Raw genomic sequence first — 21,369 nt, forward strand, 5'->3', positions numbered from 1 at the left:
ATAGCATGAACTTTGAGGTCAGAAACCCTTTTTAGGATGTATGATAGATGGAGAACATCAGCTTCTCTAAGACTCATCTCAAGAATTAGGACAATAGTTGGTTATCATGAGGCTTATCAGAAACAATAGATATAGTGCTTTTCACAAAGTATCTGGCACATGGTAAGTGATTAATAAGTGCTTCTAGTGTTCAGCACATTGTAGATGATAAATATTGATTGAATAATTGGGCACGTGGACAAATGAATGAATGACCATTCAGTGAGATAAAAGCCTGTTTTAAGTTCCCAGTATAGATTCCTCTCCTGTAGATGTCTGCTTAAGAAATGGAATAGATTGTGCATGGTTGGGTTTAGTAATGTTAGATAAAGGTACATTTGCTCTCCTCAAGTCTTTTGGAAAAAGAGCAATGATTTGGGTCAATTCTACAATCCTCCTGGTGGCAGAATTTCTATACCAGTTGACAGGAGCCTGCTTTACAGATAGAGGGTGGGCTGCGCCCCTACCAGGGGGTCATTGTTGAACAGATAAATTGAATTGCCTTATTGGGGGTAGCATGTATAGTTTTAAACCTACACTTGCTCCATCCACAGGAGTTACTACAAGGTACTATCTGCCTTCCACATACCTGGGTTAATTCTCGTCAAGCCCTGAACTCCTATTCTGTGCCCCTTCACACTTCCAGACCTGTTCATCTCCTTGCTCCTTGGATCTTCTAGCTAAAGGAATAGCCCACTGCTCTTTGTGGTATGTGAGTGGGGAAACTGCAGCATGTGGATGAAAGAGGGCTCCCTGGATCCCAAGACCAAAAGCTCCTTAAATCTATTCCCCAAGCATTTTTCCTCTCCTTACCCTTCCCCAACCCAGAAGGGTGACCAGAAAGAAGCTGGCAGGCAAACATCCTCAATTTCTGACTAATTGTAGAATAAGATGAGCCCCAAAGCTTGGCTTTACCAGAAAAATGCACCATAGACATACTAGTCTAAATTGAAGGCTCCTGGTACTTAATAAAATTCCAGGCTTCTTCTGTGCCATTTTATAGTGGTGTTTTTGAGACAAACTAGTTTTTAACTCACCTTTTTCTGCCAACTACTGTTCAGCTTTGGGGACATATTTCAGTTCACTTTTAATATTCTGGATCTCCGATAGGTTGACCGCAGGTCCTGGAAGTTTCTTAGCTCCCGGAATTGGCTTCTTCTCCTCATCTGAGGTGGGAGGAGCTCCCTGAAGGAAAATGAGAAGATATTCAACTCCCTAGAAAAGATATTTGATCCTTCTCTGGCTCATGGACATAAACCAGGAAAAAAAATAAAGCAAGAATGTCAGATTGTGATTCTAGCAGAGTTACTTTCTCTTGCATTGTTAAGACAGCCTCAGTTCCAATAAGATCTAGAGTTTAGTAAAATAAATCTGGAAGAACAAAATAAGTAACTTTAGTGTATGGCTGGCTCTAATGATGACGTAGTTCAGGAATTTTCAAGGTTTTATTTGAGGTGCTGTGGCTGCCAGTCTTTGGTCCCACGACATCTTTGAAAAGTATAAACAAAAGGACATAAGGGAAACCACTTTGAATAAGGATAGGGTGTGAGGGGCCAATAGAGGAGACCCAGCCTTCTCCTCCTGCTTTGAAAGTATTTTAAATTTCCTATCATGATCTGTTGTTATGTTTTTGTTGCAGCTTTAGGGCAATATCTACATCCTGTCCTTTTTATGGCTCTTCCAATGCCCAGTTACAGATACGCACAAGCATACTTGATGATTGCTGATTAATTCGTTAATCTTGAGAATGTACCATAGTGACAAATCCACACTTCTATGTACATATACCCAACACACATACAACAGTGACTATAAGATAATAAGATCAGCTGCTGTGTATGGCTCCAACTCATTACTACAGAAGAAAGTTGCTTCTTAGTACATTCTTTCTATTTGCTACAGGTGGGGGAACACAGTCTCCAAGGGCCTGGGAAGAAGCTATTTAAGAGAACATTTGATCACCTTGGCAGCCTTGAGAGCATGCCTCCTATCAGTTTACTGCAGGGAGGGTACTCGAATGACAGTCCCAGCTGCTTTGCCCTGAAATCCATCCATCACCAGCTGAGGTCACACTTCCCACGGCTGCTTGTAACCAATGACTGAGTGTGACAGGAATCCTAAGGCAGGTCTATTCCTGAGAGACACATGACACTTCAACAGAGCAGCTCTGGCTGGAGAATTGACCTTAGAGCAGCCCGGAAGTCTGAACTGCTTCCGCAGATCCACCCCCCTCCATCCTTCTCACCTTCCCCTGCAATGTGGTCTGACTGGTGCTCTGACAGCCTCCCACCACTCCCTCCCACTTTTCCTTACAAGTAGTTTCCTCAATAAATATTTTGCACATCTAATCCCATCCTTGAGCCTGCTTCTTGGAGGACACAAACTAACATGGTCTCAAATGTGAGACTGGCAGAATTCCACTTTGGGGGCCAATACTGGGTGAATTAATACAATTCCAAGGGGAAAAGAATAAGAAACTGAATGTCGGCCTTCTGTGAAGCCCTAGGCCCTCCAGCCTAACTTGGCAGCCCTGTCATTGGGATGATGCTGATGCCATGTGTTAGTCCCTGCCAGCTCCTATGCCTAGTTCTCAGATTGGTTAGAACTCGAAGAACATTTTCAAGCTTCTCCAAACCCTGACAAATTACTTGGAAGACATTTCTTTTATAGACACATTTTTAAATTGCTTATTAGAGAGAATGAGTAGACACATAAAATATTGAGGTGATGTTCTTCTACTAAGGGCTAATGGCTTTTCCTATAGTCATTTTCTCTGAATTCTGGTATAGTACTGATGAAATGGCTAACATGTCACCCACATGAAATGATAAAGTAAGTCAATGTAGACTATACCTGCTGTAAATATCTGGAAGATACCGTTTCTGCAGGTCAATGTACAGAGCCATAGGATTGGCTGCTTTTCCGTACACACACGCACATTCATCATTTATAAATGTAGATATAGAAGCAGTAATTAAAGCTGTAAAACATCTACTTGGATGACTAGGTATTCCAAAATGTTCTTTGTTGGGCTTCCAGGAGGGACTTTTTAACAAGAATATAAAGTATTGCTTTTTTTTAATATGTGTAGCAGTGAAATGAAAAATGTTTCCTCACTTATAAATGTTCCCATGGTTGTTAGGTGGGTAGATCTTAATAAAGAAGCCTGAAGGAGAAAAATGTTTCCAATTCCTTCTGTTAAGTTCCCCAGTAAGTCATATCTTTGTAACATCAAAATGTGCTCCATTGGCACATTTAACACATTATATCTATCTCTGAACTTATGTATAAATGTACAAAGATTTATGTGAATATATGCAGATGAATAATGGTAATATTTAATAGTGGGCATCTTCTTTTCAAGTTATTAAAACCTCAGTGCACTGTGTTGTTGTTGTTGTTTTTTAATCAAGGTAAGACTTTTAGTATTTGATTTGGAGAGGTGAGATATAATGGAAAATTATAAGTGGATATATTTAATAATTTGACATTATGATATTGACTCAGGAAGGGGGTTAATAGTGGTACATTTTTAAAACTGAATCTTCTCTCATCTTTTAAAAACTTAATGAAATACAATTCTATTTCTTCCACGAATTTGTTGTTATAAGGATTACAGTAAATTAAGGCATGAACAAGCTGAGTTCCAGATGGCCTCATTTGGCTAATTAAGTACATTCTTTTTGTTTCTTTTTCATAAATAGATATTTGAACTGAGAAGGGACATGGAGGACATTCTTTGGTTCAGATGAAGAAAGGATGGGAGAAGCCTTATAGACCACAGACACATTCCCAGTTTTAGGAATGACTGTTGGGAAGGAAAATGCTTGTTTTGGAAGTCACAGAGTATTTGTAAAGGTTAGCAAAATAGTGAAGCATTTTCCAGCTCACTTGCTTTCATATTCCTCTTTGCTACCAGATACTTTACTGAGTTCTCCCCCGAGCTCTCCTATGTGGGGTGACAGTCTACTGTTCACTCATGCCCAAGCACTGAAGACTTAACAATAACAGCAAACACTACTAACTGTTCTAAGTTACACATACTTGCTCATTGAACCCTCACACCAGCCCTATAAATCTGGCACTACTCTTACCTTACTCACAAGACTTAAGCACAGGAGAGCTGAGAAACTTGCTTAAGGTCACACAGCTAAGAATTAGCTGAACCAGAATTAAATAATATGTTCACATTTTGAAGAGACCTGATGGAAAGGGAAATATTTAACAGAAAATCCCAACATGCTATTTTGTGGCTCGATGACATTTTGATCAAAAGAGAGATTTGTGGGGGCTGGGGATGTGGCTGAAGCGGTAACGCGCTTGCCTGGCATGCGTGGGATGCTGGGTTTGATCCTCAGCACCACATAAAAATAAAATAAAGATGTTGTGTCCACCGAAAAGTGAAAAGTACATATTAAAAAAAATTCTCTCTCTTGGTGAAGGCTTGTCAATACCTTACCAATCACTTTAAGCCAGCAGCTGCTTGTCATGCAAAAGACCAGGCCTGCCTATGAGGATTTGACTATGAGGTTCCTGTGCCAGGCAAATGCCAATGTCTGACAGGCCAAGCACACAGAGGGTGCACTCTACCTGGGGAAGGAAAGCAAAGGGCTTGCCAGAGGCCACAGGTGGACCAGAGATAACCAGTGTTCACAGGCTTGTGAGGCTGCCAAAGATTCATTGGATTTCTGCTGGGGTGCATCTTCTTCTTCACATCTGAGAGGGTATCAGGATCAAAAACTCTTCTGAGTTTACATGGAGAGCCTACTGACTGTGACAGAGATATTATGTTAAGATCCCCATGTTATACCAAAATTCTCTTAAGGCAAGGCTAAGCAATGAGTCCCAAATCTATGGAAGTAAGCAATTCTGTTTCCAAACTTAGATAGTAGTATTAAATATGAATGTAGAAATTATTTTGAATTCAGATTCTATTTTCCCAAACTATGCCACAAATGGCAACTGGGACTTACCACACAGAATCCTACTTAACCTACCTTGTACCCAAGCCAAACTGCCCAACCACTCCCCTTAAAATATTGTTTCTGTGAAAAACTAATTCTGTGATCCAGGCCAGAGCTTGAAGCAGGAGAGCCCACTCCTCTGGAAAACCCACCAGTCCTCACAGTTCATTCCTGCTTGTGTGATAAGGGAGCTCCCCAGCTCTACTTTCCTCTTGCCCACTGAGCCCTGTGAAGAAGTGTGGCACCATTGAAGAAATACTCCTGGGTTCTCTGGATCTCTGTGGATACCTTACTTACTCTATCATGTAAAGAATATTAGTTGGCTATTTGTATATGTGGCTGGTTATAAAGTATATATTAATAAACTAGACTGTATCCATTCTTGATTATTTTAGAATGTGCTGGAAACCTCAGATTGGGGACAAAGCAAGAGTGAGAGCAAAGTGCTTCCCTAGCCCCCTCAGTGATACACTTGTGTGGAAGAAAGTACCAGTTGTACAGAGAAGAATCAAGGACCATCTGTACCACAGAGAAGAAGTAAGACGGAGCCTCCAAAGCAACTGTTACATCAGTCAATTTAATGAGAAAGAAGGTCAAGCTACCTTCTGATTAATTGCCACCATAGTGACAGACACAGCTTAAGAGGAAACATGAGAAGAAAATCTAATGACAACAGGCATAGGAAAAATTCCACTGCCTTCCATTTTACCTTCCCATGGCTCTTTCTCACAACATGCAAAACAGTAAGTCCAGGGGTCTCTCATGAAAATTGGACAATTAGATCAACTGATGAATAATCATTTATCAGATACCTACTAGACTATGCCATATCCATTATATCACAGATTATTTTATCACAGCAACACTCTGAAGAATGGAGGAGATACAATTTGAGGCACACTCTCAAGTACTTGACTCAGATCCTGGATGGAGAATTCATGAGTTAACTGGAAGGCAAGTTGGAGAACTAGAACTTAGGGTTATATAACCATTGAAAAGCAGGGTAGAGGGCTGGGGTTATGGCTAAACCGTAGCGCACTTGCCTGGTGTGCATGAGGCACTGGGTTCGAGTCTCAGCACCACATATAAATAGATAAATAAAGGTCAATTCACGGGCTGGGGATGTGGCTCAAGCGGTAGCACGTTCGCCTGGCATGCGTGCGGCCCGGGTTCGATCCTCAGCACCACATACAAACAAAGATGTTTTGTCCGCCGAAAACTAAAAAATAAATATTAAAAAAAAATTCTCTCTCTCTCTCTCCTCTCTCTCTCTATCTTAAAAAAAATTATAAAAAAGGTCAATTCACAAATATTTAAAAAAAAGAAAAGCAAGGTAGGGTCAGGTCTTTTAAACTTGCATATTCAACAATTTTATTCATCAAAGGTAACTTAGTAGCTGAAATTCCAGAACTTGATGACATCACTTAAATAATTCTTGAGAGAAAGAAATGAACTATCTATTGATGGGAGGCTGGAACCACTGACCCAGGACCACATCAAGAATAGTCACAGGGCTGGGGTTGTAGCTCAGTGGTTGAGCACTTGCCTTGCACATGTGAGGCACTGGCTTTGATCTTCAGCAAAGAAAGAAAGGAAGAAAGAAAGAAGAAAGAAAGAAATTGTGTCCACGTACAACTAAAAATATATTTTAAAAAAAGAATAGTCACAGGAGGGATGGGGTTGTGGCTCAGTGATAGAGCACTTGCCTAGCACATGTGAAGCACTGAATTCTATCCTTAGTACCACATTAATAAAATAAAATAAAGTTTAGGGGCTGGGGTTGTAACTCAGTCGTAGAGTGCTTGCCTAGCATGTGTGAGGCACTGGGTTCGAGTCTCAGCACCACATATAAGCAAATAAATAAATAATCCATCAATAACTAATAAAAATTTTAAAAATAAAGTTTAAAAAATAGTCACAGGAGAAAAGATTAGATACAGGATAAAATCTTGTTAGTAATCATAATATGGTGATAGATGTTGTTGGGGGGAAATACCAAAAATGTCACTGAAAAAGTAAAAAAAGCCTTTTTACTTTTATCACAAGATAAAATACAGTTTTATGTGCATTGTGGCTTTATTTAATTCCATTTTTCTTGTCTTGTGCTAATAAAATGCTTCAAAATCTTAATTTTTACCTCAGAATCAGATCTTCCTTCCAGGTTTCAGCAGAAAAGTCACATGTGAATAAAAAAACAAAAACTTCTGAAAACTCTTTGCTACTTATTGCATAATGTAAGCCTTCATTTTAGCAAACCAGGTACTTGAATTTGGGGAAGAAAAATTAGAGGGAGAAAAAAAAAGTAGAAATGGAGTTTTGATAGACTCCTTTGCAAAGTTGTCTTCAAAGGAAACATCCAGAGATCATGGTGATTGTTCAAATCCACAAGTGATTCAATGTGCATACTTCCAGAGCTCCAATTTGTATTCAGCACACATCAGAAGCTGTCTTAAATACATCCTGTTCAGATTGATAAAGGTTTCCAAGTGAAACCTAGCTAACAAATTACTAGTAACTATCACTAAACCAAAAGCAACTGAGAAGCTGTGTCCTCCCTGACACACATAAAATCAATGAACAACAGGAAGCTCAGTATCCTCAAGAAACTGTGCCAGGGACTTGGTTGAAGAAATGAGAGGGACAGAGTTTCCTAGCTGAATAACCAAGACAACTACATAAATCTGCATATTATATATTGATTCCCTGATGCACATTTATTTCCCCTCCCTTGTCCTGCTGCCCCACCTGGCCTCTGCTCTCCTTCAGGGAGGATTTTGGAGGAGACAGACCTTGCTAAGCTCTACTAGCTAAGTTTTCCTCACCTCCTCGGTTTCAGGAGTACATTCTTTTCTTCTGGGGGGTTGCCCAGCTCCTGGCCGAAAGGCTCCCATTGGAATATTGATATTTGCCTAAAAGAGAAAATGGTGTAGATTTAGCTCGAGAAATGTATGAAATTGCAATGATACTCTGAGACAGCAATCATTGTGAGAAAAAATGTGTCTGAAAAGTACATCTTCAAAGCTTTTTATCTCAGGAAAATTGCTGTAATGACAGCACAAAATATGCAAAGGAAAATTTGACTTCCATTTGTTACAGATTTCTGGTATTCATCCTTATATCTGAGCAGCGATTTTACAATTCCTTACTGGATGGAAGAATTTGAAGACAGTTTGTTCTCGCTATTGCCCTCCTGTGGTGCATATTATCTCTGTGAGGGATAAGGAAGAAACACAGAACCGTAGGACAGAAGGAAAGCATCTGCAAAAGCCACCCCATGCCTTTGCCTTCCTTCAGGTCCCTTCAGATTTACCAAGGAATGGGGGACATTCACATCTCCTATGCTGCTGCTCCCTTCTTTACATAACATCCTGCCATATTTCAGCATTGCCTTAGGCCTCTGGAATTGACCTTCAATCCTCTTCCCAACACACTCTTCTGTGTCAGTAAGGAAAAAGCAGAATGTTGAAAAGACAAGTTCCCTTTGTATTATAACTCACCGATTCTTATTCTTTATTAAGACAACATATTAATCTCCATCAGTGGAGAACACAAAATACCATCTACTTAATATGAAATGTTCCAAAAATTAAATTATGTAATGTCATGTTGACATAGTAATTTGAACTTGGGAAGAGAATACATAAATTTGAATTTTGCCCATATTTTATCTGATATCAAAAGGTGAAAACACCCAGGCATAGTGGCACGTGCCTGTAATCCCAGCAGCTCAGGAGGGTGAGGCAGGAGGATCACGAGTTCAAAGCCACCCTCAGCAACTTAGCAAGGCACTAAGCAACTCATTGAGACCCTATCTCTAAATAAAATACAAAAAAGGGCTGGGGGTGTGGTCAGTGGTTGAGTGCCCCTGAGTTCAATCCCTGGTACCAAAAAAAAAAAAAAGAAAAAGAAGGGTGAAGACATATAATAGAGACCTAAACTGTCTTCATCCAATAGTAGCACTCACATAAAACATGCATTAAACACTTTTTTTTAAAAAAAAGTACAACACATTTTTTCCACTATAGATAAAAGTGTTGCTTTATGAGTAATGGGTTATGTGGGTTTGAAAAGTTGAAGTTTCATCTTGTTTTGAGTGACAATGATGCCTGAGCAAAGGCATCATTTTATTATAACACAGATTGGACCAAATGAAATTATTGTGAAATGTAGTAATGTCCATTTGGAAGCACCTGGTATAAGCTGTCACCAGGGGAATGACACCCATGACAAGTGGTATCCACTGTCCATGTTCATTCAGCACAGACAACAGGAAGTAACTTTTCCCATCTAGGGGCTTTAAAACTTCCCTTCTTACTAGAATAATGATGATTCTACAGAAAAGAAATCAATCAAGAGTATTTATAGTGGAAAAAACCAGAGGTACATCATTGTGGTGCCATCATTAGAGCCAGCAAGCCAGGAAGTATTTTTGATTAATATGTCCTATAAGACAGATAAGATAGAGGGAAAGATAGGTCTTAAATAGTTGAAAATATGGAGTCCTACTTTGTGAACTCCAAGATGTATTTTTTAAATATATTTGAAATCATAATGTGTCTTACAGCTAGTGATATCTTATACTTTTTTTTTGAGACACAGTCTTACTGTATTACCAGGCTGGCCTCAAATTCCTGAGCTCAAGCAGTTCTCCAACCTCAACTCCCAAGAGACTGGGATTACAGACATAGGAGACTACGTCCATTTGTATCTTATAATTTTAATTGGCAAATTTTCTTTATTTCTGGGCAAGACATAAAATAATAGTATTAGCTGGGGTTGTAGCTCAGTGGTAGGGCCCACTTAACATGCATGAGGCCCTGGATTCCATCTCCATCACCACCAAAAACAAGAAAATAAAATAAAATAATGGTATTTTACAACTGACAGTGTTTAGATTGGAAGACATATCATAGGGACCTGAAGTAAGAAGATCAAAACAATATAAATAAGACTCATAGAAGATGATACATAATTGAATCAATAGACTATTTCCAGCAGTACAGTCTGGATGAAAGAGGGAGATAGTCAATAAGGATTATATGGGAGAAGGTTAATCAATTAAAAGTTTAGTGAGATCACCCCATCCCAACCCATTTATTAAGAATCTACATACAGGGGGAATCTTCCTAATAGCCAGGTCAGATTATCATATTGTTTCTAAAAGACTTAATAGTTAAACTAACCTATTTACTCAAGTATGTATGTTCTATAGTTCATTGTGGCTTTCAGTAAAAAAAAATGCAAAAGTCATCCACAATAATGTAATAGATAAAGCACATGCTATGGGCCCACCTGCTTTTCCCATTTGGGAATTAATTGTAGAAATTCAAGTAGCCTCTCCCTGGGTCATGTGTGGTTTACAATAGTGAAAAGAGGGGCTGGGGATGTGGCTCAAGCGGTAACACACTCACTTGACATGCACAGGGTGCTGGGTTCAATCCTCAGCACCACATAAAATAAAATAAAGATGTTGTGTCCACCGAAAACTGAAAAATAAATATTAAAAAAATTCTCTCTCTCTTTTCTCTCTCTCTCTCTTTAAAAAAAATAGTGAAAAGAGCCCAGTTCTAGGAGTTGCTAACAGATTCTCAGTACTTGAAAAAGTGATAGCTGCTCTGTCCCCACTTGTGATATGAATATTAGGCTACAGCAGGGTTTTTCAAACCTCTTAACCATGGAATCCTTCCCTCAATTAAGGAATTCTAAGGATATCTAATGCAAAGTCTGAGGAGATGGAGGTTTGAACACCTACATTCTCACAAGTATTCTGAGGTTGATATAATCATCTTTGTTTTACTGATAAAGAAACTGAGTTAGATAATTTGTACAAGGTCACACAATTAATACAAGCAAGTGGGCATGCTGGCACAAAATGTCTGTAATCCCAGCCACTCAGGAAGCTGAGCCAGGAGGACCCCAAATTCCAGACCAGCCTGGACAACTTTGCAAGACTGTCTCAAAATAAAAAGGACTGGGGATGTAGCTCAGTGGTAGAGCACCCCTGTGTTCAATCCTGACCGCCCCTCTCCCCAAAAAAGACTACAAGCAAAAGCCAGGATTCTAAATCAAAGCTGTCTAACTGCAAAATCAGACCTTTATACTCTACCAAACCATTCTCCAAAGAGTTCTTTTCACTTGGCTGAAGTTAGCTGTAACCTGCTCTGAAATTACAGACTTACATTTTGAGAAAGGCCTTTGAAAGGGGGCATACAGAATAGATAATTCCAGAATATCTGCCAAAGAAAAGCCACTTTGAAAAATGAGCCATTAACTTACTGACTTGACACTTTTTCTTCTTTAAAGCATCATTCACATCAGGAACCTAAATGGCTTTTTATGACAGCAAATATTGACAGGAATGAAAGCAGCCTGAAAACATGTGGAACATCCAATCATTCATGTGCACCAATGAGGGAGTGTAAAAGGAATGCTTTGTCAACGGTGGCATGCATTACACTAGTAATAAGATGATTAGAGATGTTTCATTAATATAATTGTAGGGCAGTGATACTTGAATGACAAATTATAGACTAAATTATACACATAAAGAAAATTCCTTTAACTTGAATTTGATAGGAAAATGTAGATGTGTAGATCTCTGTTTTTATTCCATTGGCCAGAGAATTGGGTCATATTCTTGTCTTTTTCACTGACTTGCTCCAGTTTGTTTGAAATACTAGGAATGGAAACCAGAGCCTTGAACGTGCTGGGCAAGCACTGAACCACTGAGCTACATACATCCCCAGGGCTTTCTCTGTGTTTGAATACAAATGAAATATCTTTTCAATCCTTCACTCTTTCCCCCTGCAAATTGAGTATGGCATTGGCCATTGAAAATGGGTTTGGAATATAAGCTTCTATCTATCTATCTATCTATTTTTGGAACTGGAGAGTTAACCAAGGGGTACTTAACCACTGAGCCATATCCCCAGCCCTTTTTTAATTTTTTATTTAGAGACAGGTTCTCACTAAGTTTCTTAGGGCCTTTCTAAGTCCCTGAGGCTGGCTTTGAACTTGCCATCCTCCTGCCTCAGCCTCTGAGACACTGGGATTACAGGCTTGTGCCACCACACCTGGCTATAAGCTATTTTTAAAATGAAAGAATAAACACAGAAAAGGCTTAACATTAATGACCAAAGTCATTAATGTACAAAGTCATTAATGTTAAGTTGGAGTTTTTTTGCTATATAGATTCTGTATAAATGTGAAGGAAGCAGGTTCTTGTTTTTTTTTTTTTTCCTCCCTTTGGTAATGCAACCCTATCTAATTCCTTTCTCTCCTTGAGGTTTACTCATATTAGATATTTTTAAATGTGCTCCCCTTCAACAGACCAGGTGCATCATTTTCCCAAGCTATACATAATTTGTTACATCCTCCAAGTTGGGAATGGAAAAAATCTACTAGATCATCTTTTGCCAGTACAGGATACAGTTCCCTGATAGAAGACCTATCTGATGTGAAATGAATACTACATTTGATCTCACCAGATGAAGAAAAGTAGAAAGAATTCCCTGTAAGTTAATTCCACCACTCCCTTAATTATTTGTATTGTTCTCTTTACTTGACTCCAGGCTTTGAGCCAGGAGGATTCTGGAAACAATATTCCCTTCACAGTCACTCCACTGGGGTTTACAATGGAATGACATCTTCTTTCCCCAGGGGGTTGGATTCTGATAGCTGCTGGCCCCTGGGTGCTGACAATTCCTATTGAACTTTACTTTCCGTAATCATTGTTCTCCCATCTCCTCCTCTCTTTTTGTCTCTCTTTTCTGAACCTACTGTGTTGCATATTTGTTTCTAATGACCCCCCACTGATTCATCTTTAGTTTTCAAAGATTCCCATCAGCTCCTGCCAGGATCTATAGCCTCCCCAAAGTCATTCTTCCAAGATGCAGTCAGAGGAAATTCTATGGGTTGCATTTTACAGTATTTCTTTCTGCAGTTTCCTATTCTCACAGTCCTAGTCCTGCCATGAACAGAGCAGGATGTGACATTTTAAGACTATAGCATCTTTACAGAAGACTTTCAAAAAGAGGTATGTTTTCTGAGAAGAAAATGAAGTTTCTTTTTCATATATTCACCTGAAATGAGAGACAGACAGGCAGACAGACACACAAACACACACACACCTACCAACTGAAATATAATCAACTTATTTTAAATTAAAATTCTGTGTCACTAGAATGCATAACAGGTTAGGGATTCTTGAAAGGTGGAATAGATTAAAAACACACAAAATATTCCCACTCAACACGACTTTGAGAAACTCCCACTCAGCCACTGTTTTTCCCCCATGATGTTTCATACTGAACCGTTTTCTTTTTTTTCTCTGTTCTCAACACTTTTTGTTCTCTTCAATAATTTCCTGGATGACTCAACTGTAGTCTTGTCATCCAGGGAAATCAGATTTCAGGAATGTACTGTACAGCTATTAAGATAATGTGCACAATTGGTTGGGGGCAGGTTGTATCTCTGAAGTACTTATAAATGTCGCCATCAAAAAATGACATCTTTTAGCCAGTATATGACTGTTTGTCTCATGTCACAAGAATGAGGCCCTGGTTAGAGCAGAGAGTCAGACAGCTGTATGCAAGTTTTTGCTATTACTTTATAGAATCCAGCATTGAAAATCAGAAACAATGTATTGGAGTGGTTTTTGTAAGAAAGAAATAGTATATACATGATCAAAGAAAGGGCTTTATATCTACATTAAAACAAATGGCAAATGAAAGTTACTGTTTTAAATTTAAATAAAATATTGAAGGAAGGCATATATAATTATTATGATTTTTAGCTTAATCAATGATGATGATAGTCTCTTCCTTTGTATCAAGGAGTGTCATATACTTGGAATCTTGTCTGTGTGTATTTGGGGCTTCCACAGAGACTGCTATTTCTTTATGCCCTGGGCAATTGAGAGTGGAAGAGCAATGATTATGGATGGAGAAGGAAAAGAAGCATTAAAATATGGGGTGTCAAAATATTCTGTTCTCTATGCAGACTGAATAGCAATGGAAACCTATAGTAAGAAGCCACACACGAAGGGCTCACAGAATCATTCCTTTGAATGTATGATGAAAGAGTTGGAGTTAGTTTCACAAGCAGCTTGATTGAGTTGATTAAGCCAGAGGTAATAATTCAGTGGCGGTGGTTGCTTGTATTTCAAGACCATGTTTGTCACTGAGTCCCTTTATTTTGTACTTTTCACTCTAAGCCAACTTGCCTTTAACATGACTTTAATTGGTGTCAGCTATTAGCTTCTCCACTGAAATCCTGACACAATTTCTGAAAGAGAGTTGAATTCTTAAAAAAAAAAAAAGGCAGGCACCCAGCATCCATAAAATAGTAATTGTCCCTCAAGTAGCCTTGGCACTTCCAATCACCCTTGAGATGATCCACAGCCACACACCCAGTCTTGTGCTCTATGCCAAGGGTGGGAATGACAACTAACAAGAATGGGCACAGTGGTTCCAAACATGGCCTTTGGGATTGCACTGGACCACTGAGTTCAGGTCTGACTCTCCTACTTACAAGCTGTGTGATCCTGGGTGCATTATTTCATATCTCCTAACCTAATGTTATGATCCACAAAAATTCTTTGCACTGTGCCAAAAACATAGGAAACCCAGAATAACTGTAGTTATTACTGTCATCCTAATAGTAAACCTTGGAAGTTATTCTCAAGAAATTCACAGACTATTAGAAGCTGGTCAGAGGCTTAGTGGTCATTTAACACAACACCTTCCCTTTGCAGATTACAAGGGTCGGGGGTGGGGGGTGAAGTCACACTGCAGAGCTAAGACTAGGGCACAGGACTCTTTCCCAGTCAGCCATGAGCTCTCAGATCGCCTGGGAGAGGAAAAATAATAGCTACTTTGATAAACAATAGAGAGAAATGACCAGTGACAACCCAGAGAAGATTGGCTCTGTATGAATGAGACCCTGGGAGGCCTGTGATATTTCCAAAAGGGGGTATGTTTGGGAGGAAGAAGAAGAACAAGCAGGTGCTACTAGTAGCTGATGTCATTTGGTCTCATTAGAGAAAGTCACAAAGCAGATCACTGATGGGATTAGATTTCCCAGCAGCTCTAGCTTTCCCCACCACCTGTCATGTCAAATTCTTTCGTGGGAAGGGAGCGGACTTAGTGTCCCAAATGTGCTGATGTTACCTTGGTCACAGCTCCATTCCCATCAACAATGGGGAATAACAAGCAGCCTGGAGAGTCTAAAACTGTAGTTGGAAAACTACAATCCACTGGCCAAATTCAGCCCACCACCTGATTTTCAAATAAAATTTCACTGAAACACACCTATGTTTGTATTGCCTATGGCTGCTTTATGGTATAACAATGGAGTTGAGTAATTGGAACAGACCAAACAACCCCAAAGCATAAAATATTTACTATGTGGTCCTTTTCGGAAAAGGTTTGCCAACCTCTGAGACACAACTTTATCAGCTGTTTAAGAGACAAAAACCCTGTCCAGGCTATGAAAGAATCAACTGATTCCTTCAAGCTATTTTTATGCTCCCTTGCTGAGACTTAGTTAAAACTATGTGAAATAAGGGTATACTTAAAATCTCCACAAAATTCAAAGGCCTTCTCTTCTTCAGTATGGATGTAAAAGACAATTGTCCACTTCTTCTAAGGGTGAATCTAGTTCTGGTCTCCCTCTTATTCTAGTACATGGAGGAGATAGAGCCACTTGAAGAGAAAGCAAAGCCATTCCATGCATTACTACATGTAAAGAGCCATCTCTTAAGAAATGTGTGTACTATAAACCAGGTGCTTGCCATACATGATTTTGCATTTTGCATTATAACAACCATGTTAAGTAACATATTATCCCCATTTTACAGAAAGGTAAGCTAAGAGGTTTGCAACTGTTTGATGCCATGTTTTCTAACACAGGTGCAATAACTCAGTTCCTGATCTGCCTGCCTGTTACAAGCATGGCTGAAAGTAGCTTAAGTTTAACCAACCCAGACAAAGTAGAGACCCCAATTATTATTTCTAGACATTTGCTCTGCCAAACACTATACAGCAAGATACTCATTGAAGAGGTCCAATATGTTTAGAAAACATTGTATATGTTACCACCTTCCTGGAAATAATATGATGCTATTTTCAAGTTATTGACTCTGATAAATTTTTCCAAACATTTAATGATAGATGCCTTTAATTTAATTAACAATATCTCATAAAACTGGTTTTCCAAAGGACACATTTGGGTACTACTGAATTAGATGATGAGGGCTGGGGATATAGCTCAGTTGGTAGAGTGCCTGCCTTGCATGCACAAGGCCCTGGGTTCAATCCCCAGCACCCCCCCCCACACACACACACACACACAAATCTGCCACTGTTTGGGCTGGGGTTGTGGCTCAATGGTAGAGTGCTTGCCTCACACACAGTGAGGCACTGGGTTCAACCGATCCTCAGCATCACATAAAAATAAATAAGTAAAGATATTGTGCCCAAAAAATAAAAATAAAAAAATTTAAAGATATTGTGCCCATCTACAACTAAAAAAAATTTTAAAAAGTGTAGTCATGAACTAGATGATGATGATGATTGATGATTATCATTGATAATAAAAGTTCTTTCTTAAACAATTACAATGACCCAGCCAATGGCCTAAGCATTTACATGTATTAAATTTGATTAATTCAGTTTACCCTCCCAGAAACCTTGAGATAGACACTATTATTAATTCCCTTATTGACAGATGAGGAAACTGAGGCACAAAGAGGACAAAATAAACTTGCCCAAAGTCATGTAGCTATTAAGTAGGAGTCTATGAGTTTCTCAAATATAGGAATCAGATATCAATGCATCTTTGTATACCCTACACTTAGCACAGTACCTGGTCCACAATATGTACCCAGGAAACAACCAGTGAACTGGATTGGAAATAAGGTTCTAATAAAAAGTGACTAGAATGTATTGAGTAGAACATTTAAGACCTTTGAATGGCATTTACACAATGAGGGTATTCCCTCATCAATCAGGGTTTTTATTTGTTCCAGAGAAGACTGTAACCTAGAAAATATCCCTACTATAAACTACTTTGTACTGTGTAACCATTTTTATATTTTATTTAATGCATCCTACTTAAGGTTAATACAAAAATGATAGAAAATATTAGATAGTACTGATCCAATTTAGCCACAAGAAAATGAAGGTACGTTAAACTGGGCTTTTTGTGTGGCATAAAATATATTGAAAGAGGCAACACCACACCATAAGGAATGACTGTATTGCCCTTGTTGGTAAAGTGGATGGATTTTTTGGTAATGCAACATAATAACAGCTACTGAGAATAGTCGATAGTAGCTTTTTAAATATGATAGGTCTAAACATATATCAAGGTCAAAATTAGTAAATGAAATGCTGGTGAATTTTCAGTGTAGAGTTGAGTGAGACCAGGGAGCACTGAGAGAAGACAAATCATGCTTTCAGCTTTAAAGGAAAGAGAAGCAAAAGCAGCCCAAGAGAAGATTATGGTTTTGTGTCCTACAAAATAAAAAGGAAATTTTATGTTTAGCACTTTGAAGCTTTAAGCGAAGTGATCCAATGGTATTATTGCTCAGAACTTACATAAAACACTCCTGAAAGATCATAACTATAATAATGGTTGATCTTCAGCTAGTGTATATTGTGCTGTTTTCAGCATCTTATACATATAGCCCTAGATGGTGAGTACTATTATCATCCCCATTTTACAAATGTGGGAGTGGAGGTACAGAGAGAGAACAGGGTACAGTTACTTTCCTATGATCCTATGCCAGCACAAGACAGATGAAGGACCTCAGCAATCTGATTTCAGAGCACATGTTACTAACTGCTTACATGTGGAAGAGAAGATTCTAAAGCTCAATTATATCCAAATTCTGAGAGACAAAATAATTTCCACTGCTACTGTCAGGATGTCAGGGTCTCACTAGGTAGACACCAGAGGACTGAATGTCACAATTTGGAATGGAATCCTTGCCAAATACATAGGCCCCTCCTTGGTGGCTTACTAAGTGACAGGTTTCTAGAGGTTGTCATATATCCTGCCACTTAAGAACCCCACCAATTTAAGAATATGCATTAGTCATGACAAGTAAAGAAAGATCTGTCCCTCCACCCACGTCCATCACTGGTGTGTGCCAGGATTTCTAAAACCCTCAATGATGTAGTCACAGCCTGGCCACGTGCATGCCCTTCCAAAACACAGTCAACTGTTTGTGACTGTATTTATGCCATGATGGTACATCAAAGCTAACACATTCTGCAACTGCCACATGCCCTCACACATTCAGAAAAAGTCCAGAAAGAAAAAAATGTTCATTTGGAGAAAGCAGAGATGGGTTCCATGTTGATAAAAAGAAGGAATTTTACAATAAATCATTGTACCCAATTCTCTGAGTGGGAGCCATTTCACAATCAAACACAGAACACTTAAGAGAAATAGCAAATTAAATGTTGAATAAAAACAAATACTGGGGCTGGGGATGTGGCTCAAGCGGTAGCGTGCTCGCCTGGCATGGGTGCGGCCCGGGTTCGATCCTCAGCACCACATACAAACAAAGATGTTGTGTCCGCAGAGAACTAAATAAATAAATAAATAAATATTTAAAAAAAAAAAAAACAAATACTGAAAGTTATTTTCATAATTGTGTTTTTGTTTCAAAATGCCTGCTTCTCTTTCCCATTTTTGTGGGTGATACTAAGTCAATTTAAACAACCAAAGAATTTGTTTACTGAGATGGCATGAGGAAAGCTAATAACATATGAAATTTTAAAAATAAATAACCAAAATTAAAAATAAATGAATAAATAAACAAGCCATGGGAAGAACACTTGATTATAAAAGGGCATTTTTTTAAAGAAAGATATATTTTATTTGATTTTATGCTGAGGATTGAACCCAGGGCCTCCCACATATAAAGCTTGTGCTCTACCACTGAGCTATACCCCCAGCTTTAAAAGATGTATTTGAAATAGAGGCATCAACAAACTTTGACCCACTGATATATCTATATAGCAATTGGATATGAAAATGGAAACTGAACATTCTATCTCTATTGTTGAGCATATAAAACATGCATATCAAAAAACATGCTACATTTTTAAATTAATATTTAATAGTTATAAAGATTTATAGAGTACAGTATGATATTTCAACAATATGATATTTTATAACAATACATGTATGCAATGTGCACTGATCAAATCAGAGCAATTAGCATTTTCCTCTCCTTATCATTGCTTTCTGTATGGAGCCTTTGAGCAAATCTCTTCTAGTTCTTCAGAAAGCATATAATAGGCTATTGTGAACACACTATATTTTTGTAGAAGATAATTTAATTCTCATTTATAAAATTTGATTTGTCTTTATAATAATCCAGAACAATTAAACAAAAATAGCTTTTATTTTCTCTTTTATGCTTACCGGTCTTCATTTCTCAATTGTCCTTCAGGAGCCTTACCAAGAGGAACTTTCTTTTCTTCACATCAGTTAGAGGTGAACGATCGCAGTATGACTTAAGCGATCACACTAGAAGTCACAGAGCTGATGTTAAAACACAAACACACCTACTTACCTGGATGGCTCTGACATTGGAAACTGGCTGTTTCGACATATTCAGGCAGTCTTAGTCCTAAAAAATAAGTAAGAAACTGTTAGATGTGGCAGCATTCAGATTCTTAGTCTTGATAAATTCAAATTTAACTCATGATTCAACTGGGAAGCCACCCCTTTCACAGGCCATATATTCTTTCAGTCTCAATTTCCAAAGTTACTTAGAGACCCTCCTTCTGAAATCCTTGGGGAGAGGGAATACTAGAGCGCCCCAATAAATCATTCAGGAGGAGAAATGCTGAGATGCCTCGCCCCTGATGCTAATGATAGGGGATCAGAAACTTGAAAGGCCCTATCATCTCCTTCCCTGCCCTCCTGACCCTCTGCCAAGAGCAGCAAAGCACAGAGGCGGTGGGAATAAAACACCTTTGTTCAGGCTTCAGCGGCTCTCCACTTGAAGCTGAACTTTTGATCTGAATTCATTGTTGCCAGGGCGGCTAGTCAGTCCAGTGAGAGCACCTGCTCTTTGTTGAACACCCAAAGACAAATGGCCTGTGCTACATCCCCACTGTGCACATGTCTCTTCTCCCAGCTCTTGGGAGGTACTCAGAGAACCTGGGCTACAGCTTCATCACCCCACACCCCAGCACTGCCTTATGTTCCTCAGGATGGGCAGCCCAGGACACATTAATTAACAACCTTACAGCTTCTTTGCTTTCAACGATCTCAGAAGGCAGAAGGACTTCAGTGCCCATGTCAGATCAGATACCCAAGATGTAGAACTGCTTCATTCCCAGAGGACTATTTCATTCTTTCAACCTTCCTTAGGGCAGTGTAACTGGAGCATATTTGGGGACTAGGCTGTTTACTGGGGCTGAAGGAACAGGAAATAATAACCCAGCTCTGGCTTATTTTTATAGCTCCATTTATTAAACAAGAACAGGACCAAGTGAAAAGTTAAAAAATTCATTGAATGAAAAGCACTCTGTGTTCTAAACCTAAACTATAAAACAGGTTGACTGCATTCTATCTATTGACTGGTTTAAACATACATGTTAACATGTAAATAAGTGACACAGGAAGCAGTATTAGCATTTGCCACAAGTCCTATGTGACCTGGGCAATGTTGCTCAACATTTCTAGGCTCATTTCCCCTTCCTTAAAATTTACCTGCCTCACAGGCTGTAGTAACATTCAAAACACATAATGCTGCTGGGAAGGCCCTGCGAATGTTAAAGCATGGTGCAAGTATTTATTGTTTTACTGGCACTGTCCACAGCTAATGATTTGTGATTGTTATTACTGATATGCAGCCTTAAGTACAGAGAATTGATAGACAGATGTTCCTCAACACCTGTAGAGATAAAAGATCTGAGAACTCTGTGAGTAACTTAGGTTGTTGTTTCTTTTCAGATCTTCAAAGTCTTAGGCTCTATTATGTGAAGTTAAACAATTACATATTTTTAAAATTAGTATATCCAAGTAGAGTTTTTGTAGCTATATACATGAAAATGATGAGGCTTTTTATAAAAGTTTTACCCAAATGCTTTAGAATTACATGGATATAGCCTCCATGCATAAAGGTGTAGGTACAGTTATTTTTAATATGGTTAAAAAATTAAATAGCAAAACCAAAATGAACAACAGGGATACATTTTGCTCTATGATTTGTTTCAAAAAGATTACTGTCTTTTGTTCAGTGTCAAAGGAAAATGAATCATTTTAAATTTTTGGATCTAGGGCACACAGCTCAATGCCAAAGTGAAAAGTGTAGTGACTTAATTTTTAACGTTTCCAT

The 21,369-nt window shown here is 38.7% G+C and overlaps 1 protein-coding gene across 1 annotated transcript; it reads right to left on the bottom strand.

The window, feature by feature from the left end:
- Positions 1-1,089: 1,089 nt before the first annotated feature.
- On the bottom strand, positions 1,090-19,632 carry Smpx (small muscle protein X-linked). The gene is made up of 3 exons (XM_027927267.2): positions 19,594-19,632; positions 7,826-7,912; positions 1,090-1,224 (listed from the first exon to the last, which is right to left on the bottom strand). The coding sequence occupies exons 1-3, from the start codon at positions 19,630-19,632 to the stop codon at positions 1,090-1,092; spliced, it is 261 nt and encodes an 86-aa protein (XP_027783068.1).
- Between the last annotated feature and the right edge of the window lie 1,737 nt (positions 19,633-21,369).

Source organism: Marmota flaviventris, chromosome X (genome assembly GCF_047511675.1).
Source record: "Marmota flaviventris isolate mMarFla1 chromosome X, mMarFla1.hap1, whole genome shotgun sequence".
NCBI classification, from domain to species: domain Eukaryota; kingdom Metazoa; phylum Chordata; class Mammalia; order Rodentia; family Sciuridae; genus Marmota; species Marmota flaviventris.

Bases quoted from the DNA above. Each gene is read 5' to 3' on its own strand.
- Smpx (XM_027927267.2), bottom strand. From the start codon at position 19,632: ATGTCGAAACAGCCAGTTTCCAATGTCAGAGCCATCCAG. The intron at 7,913-19,593 runs GTAAGTAGGTGT...TTTCTCTTTTAG, and splicing joins CCAATGTCAGAGCCATCCAG to GCAAATATCAATATTCCAAT. The intron at 1,225-7,825 runs GTGAGGAAAACT...ATTTTCCTTCAG, and splicing joins GTACTCCTGAAACCGAGGAG to GGAGCTCCTCCCACCTCAGA.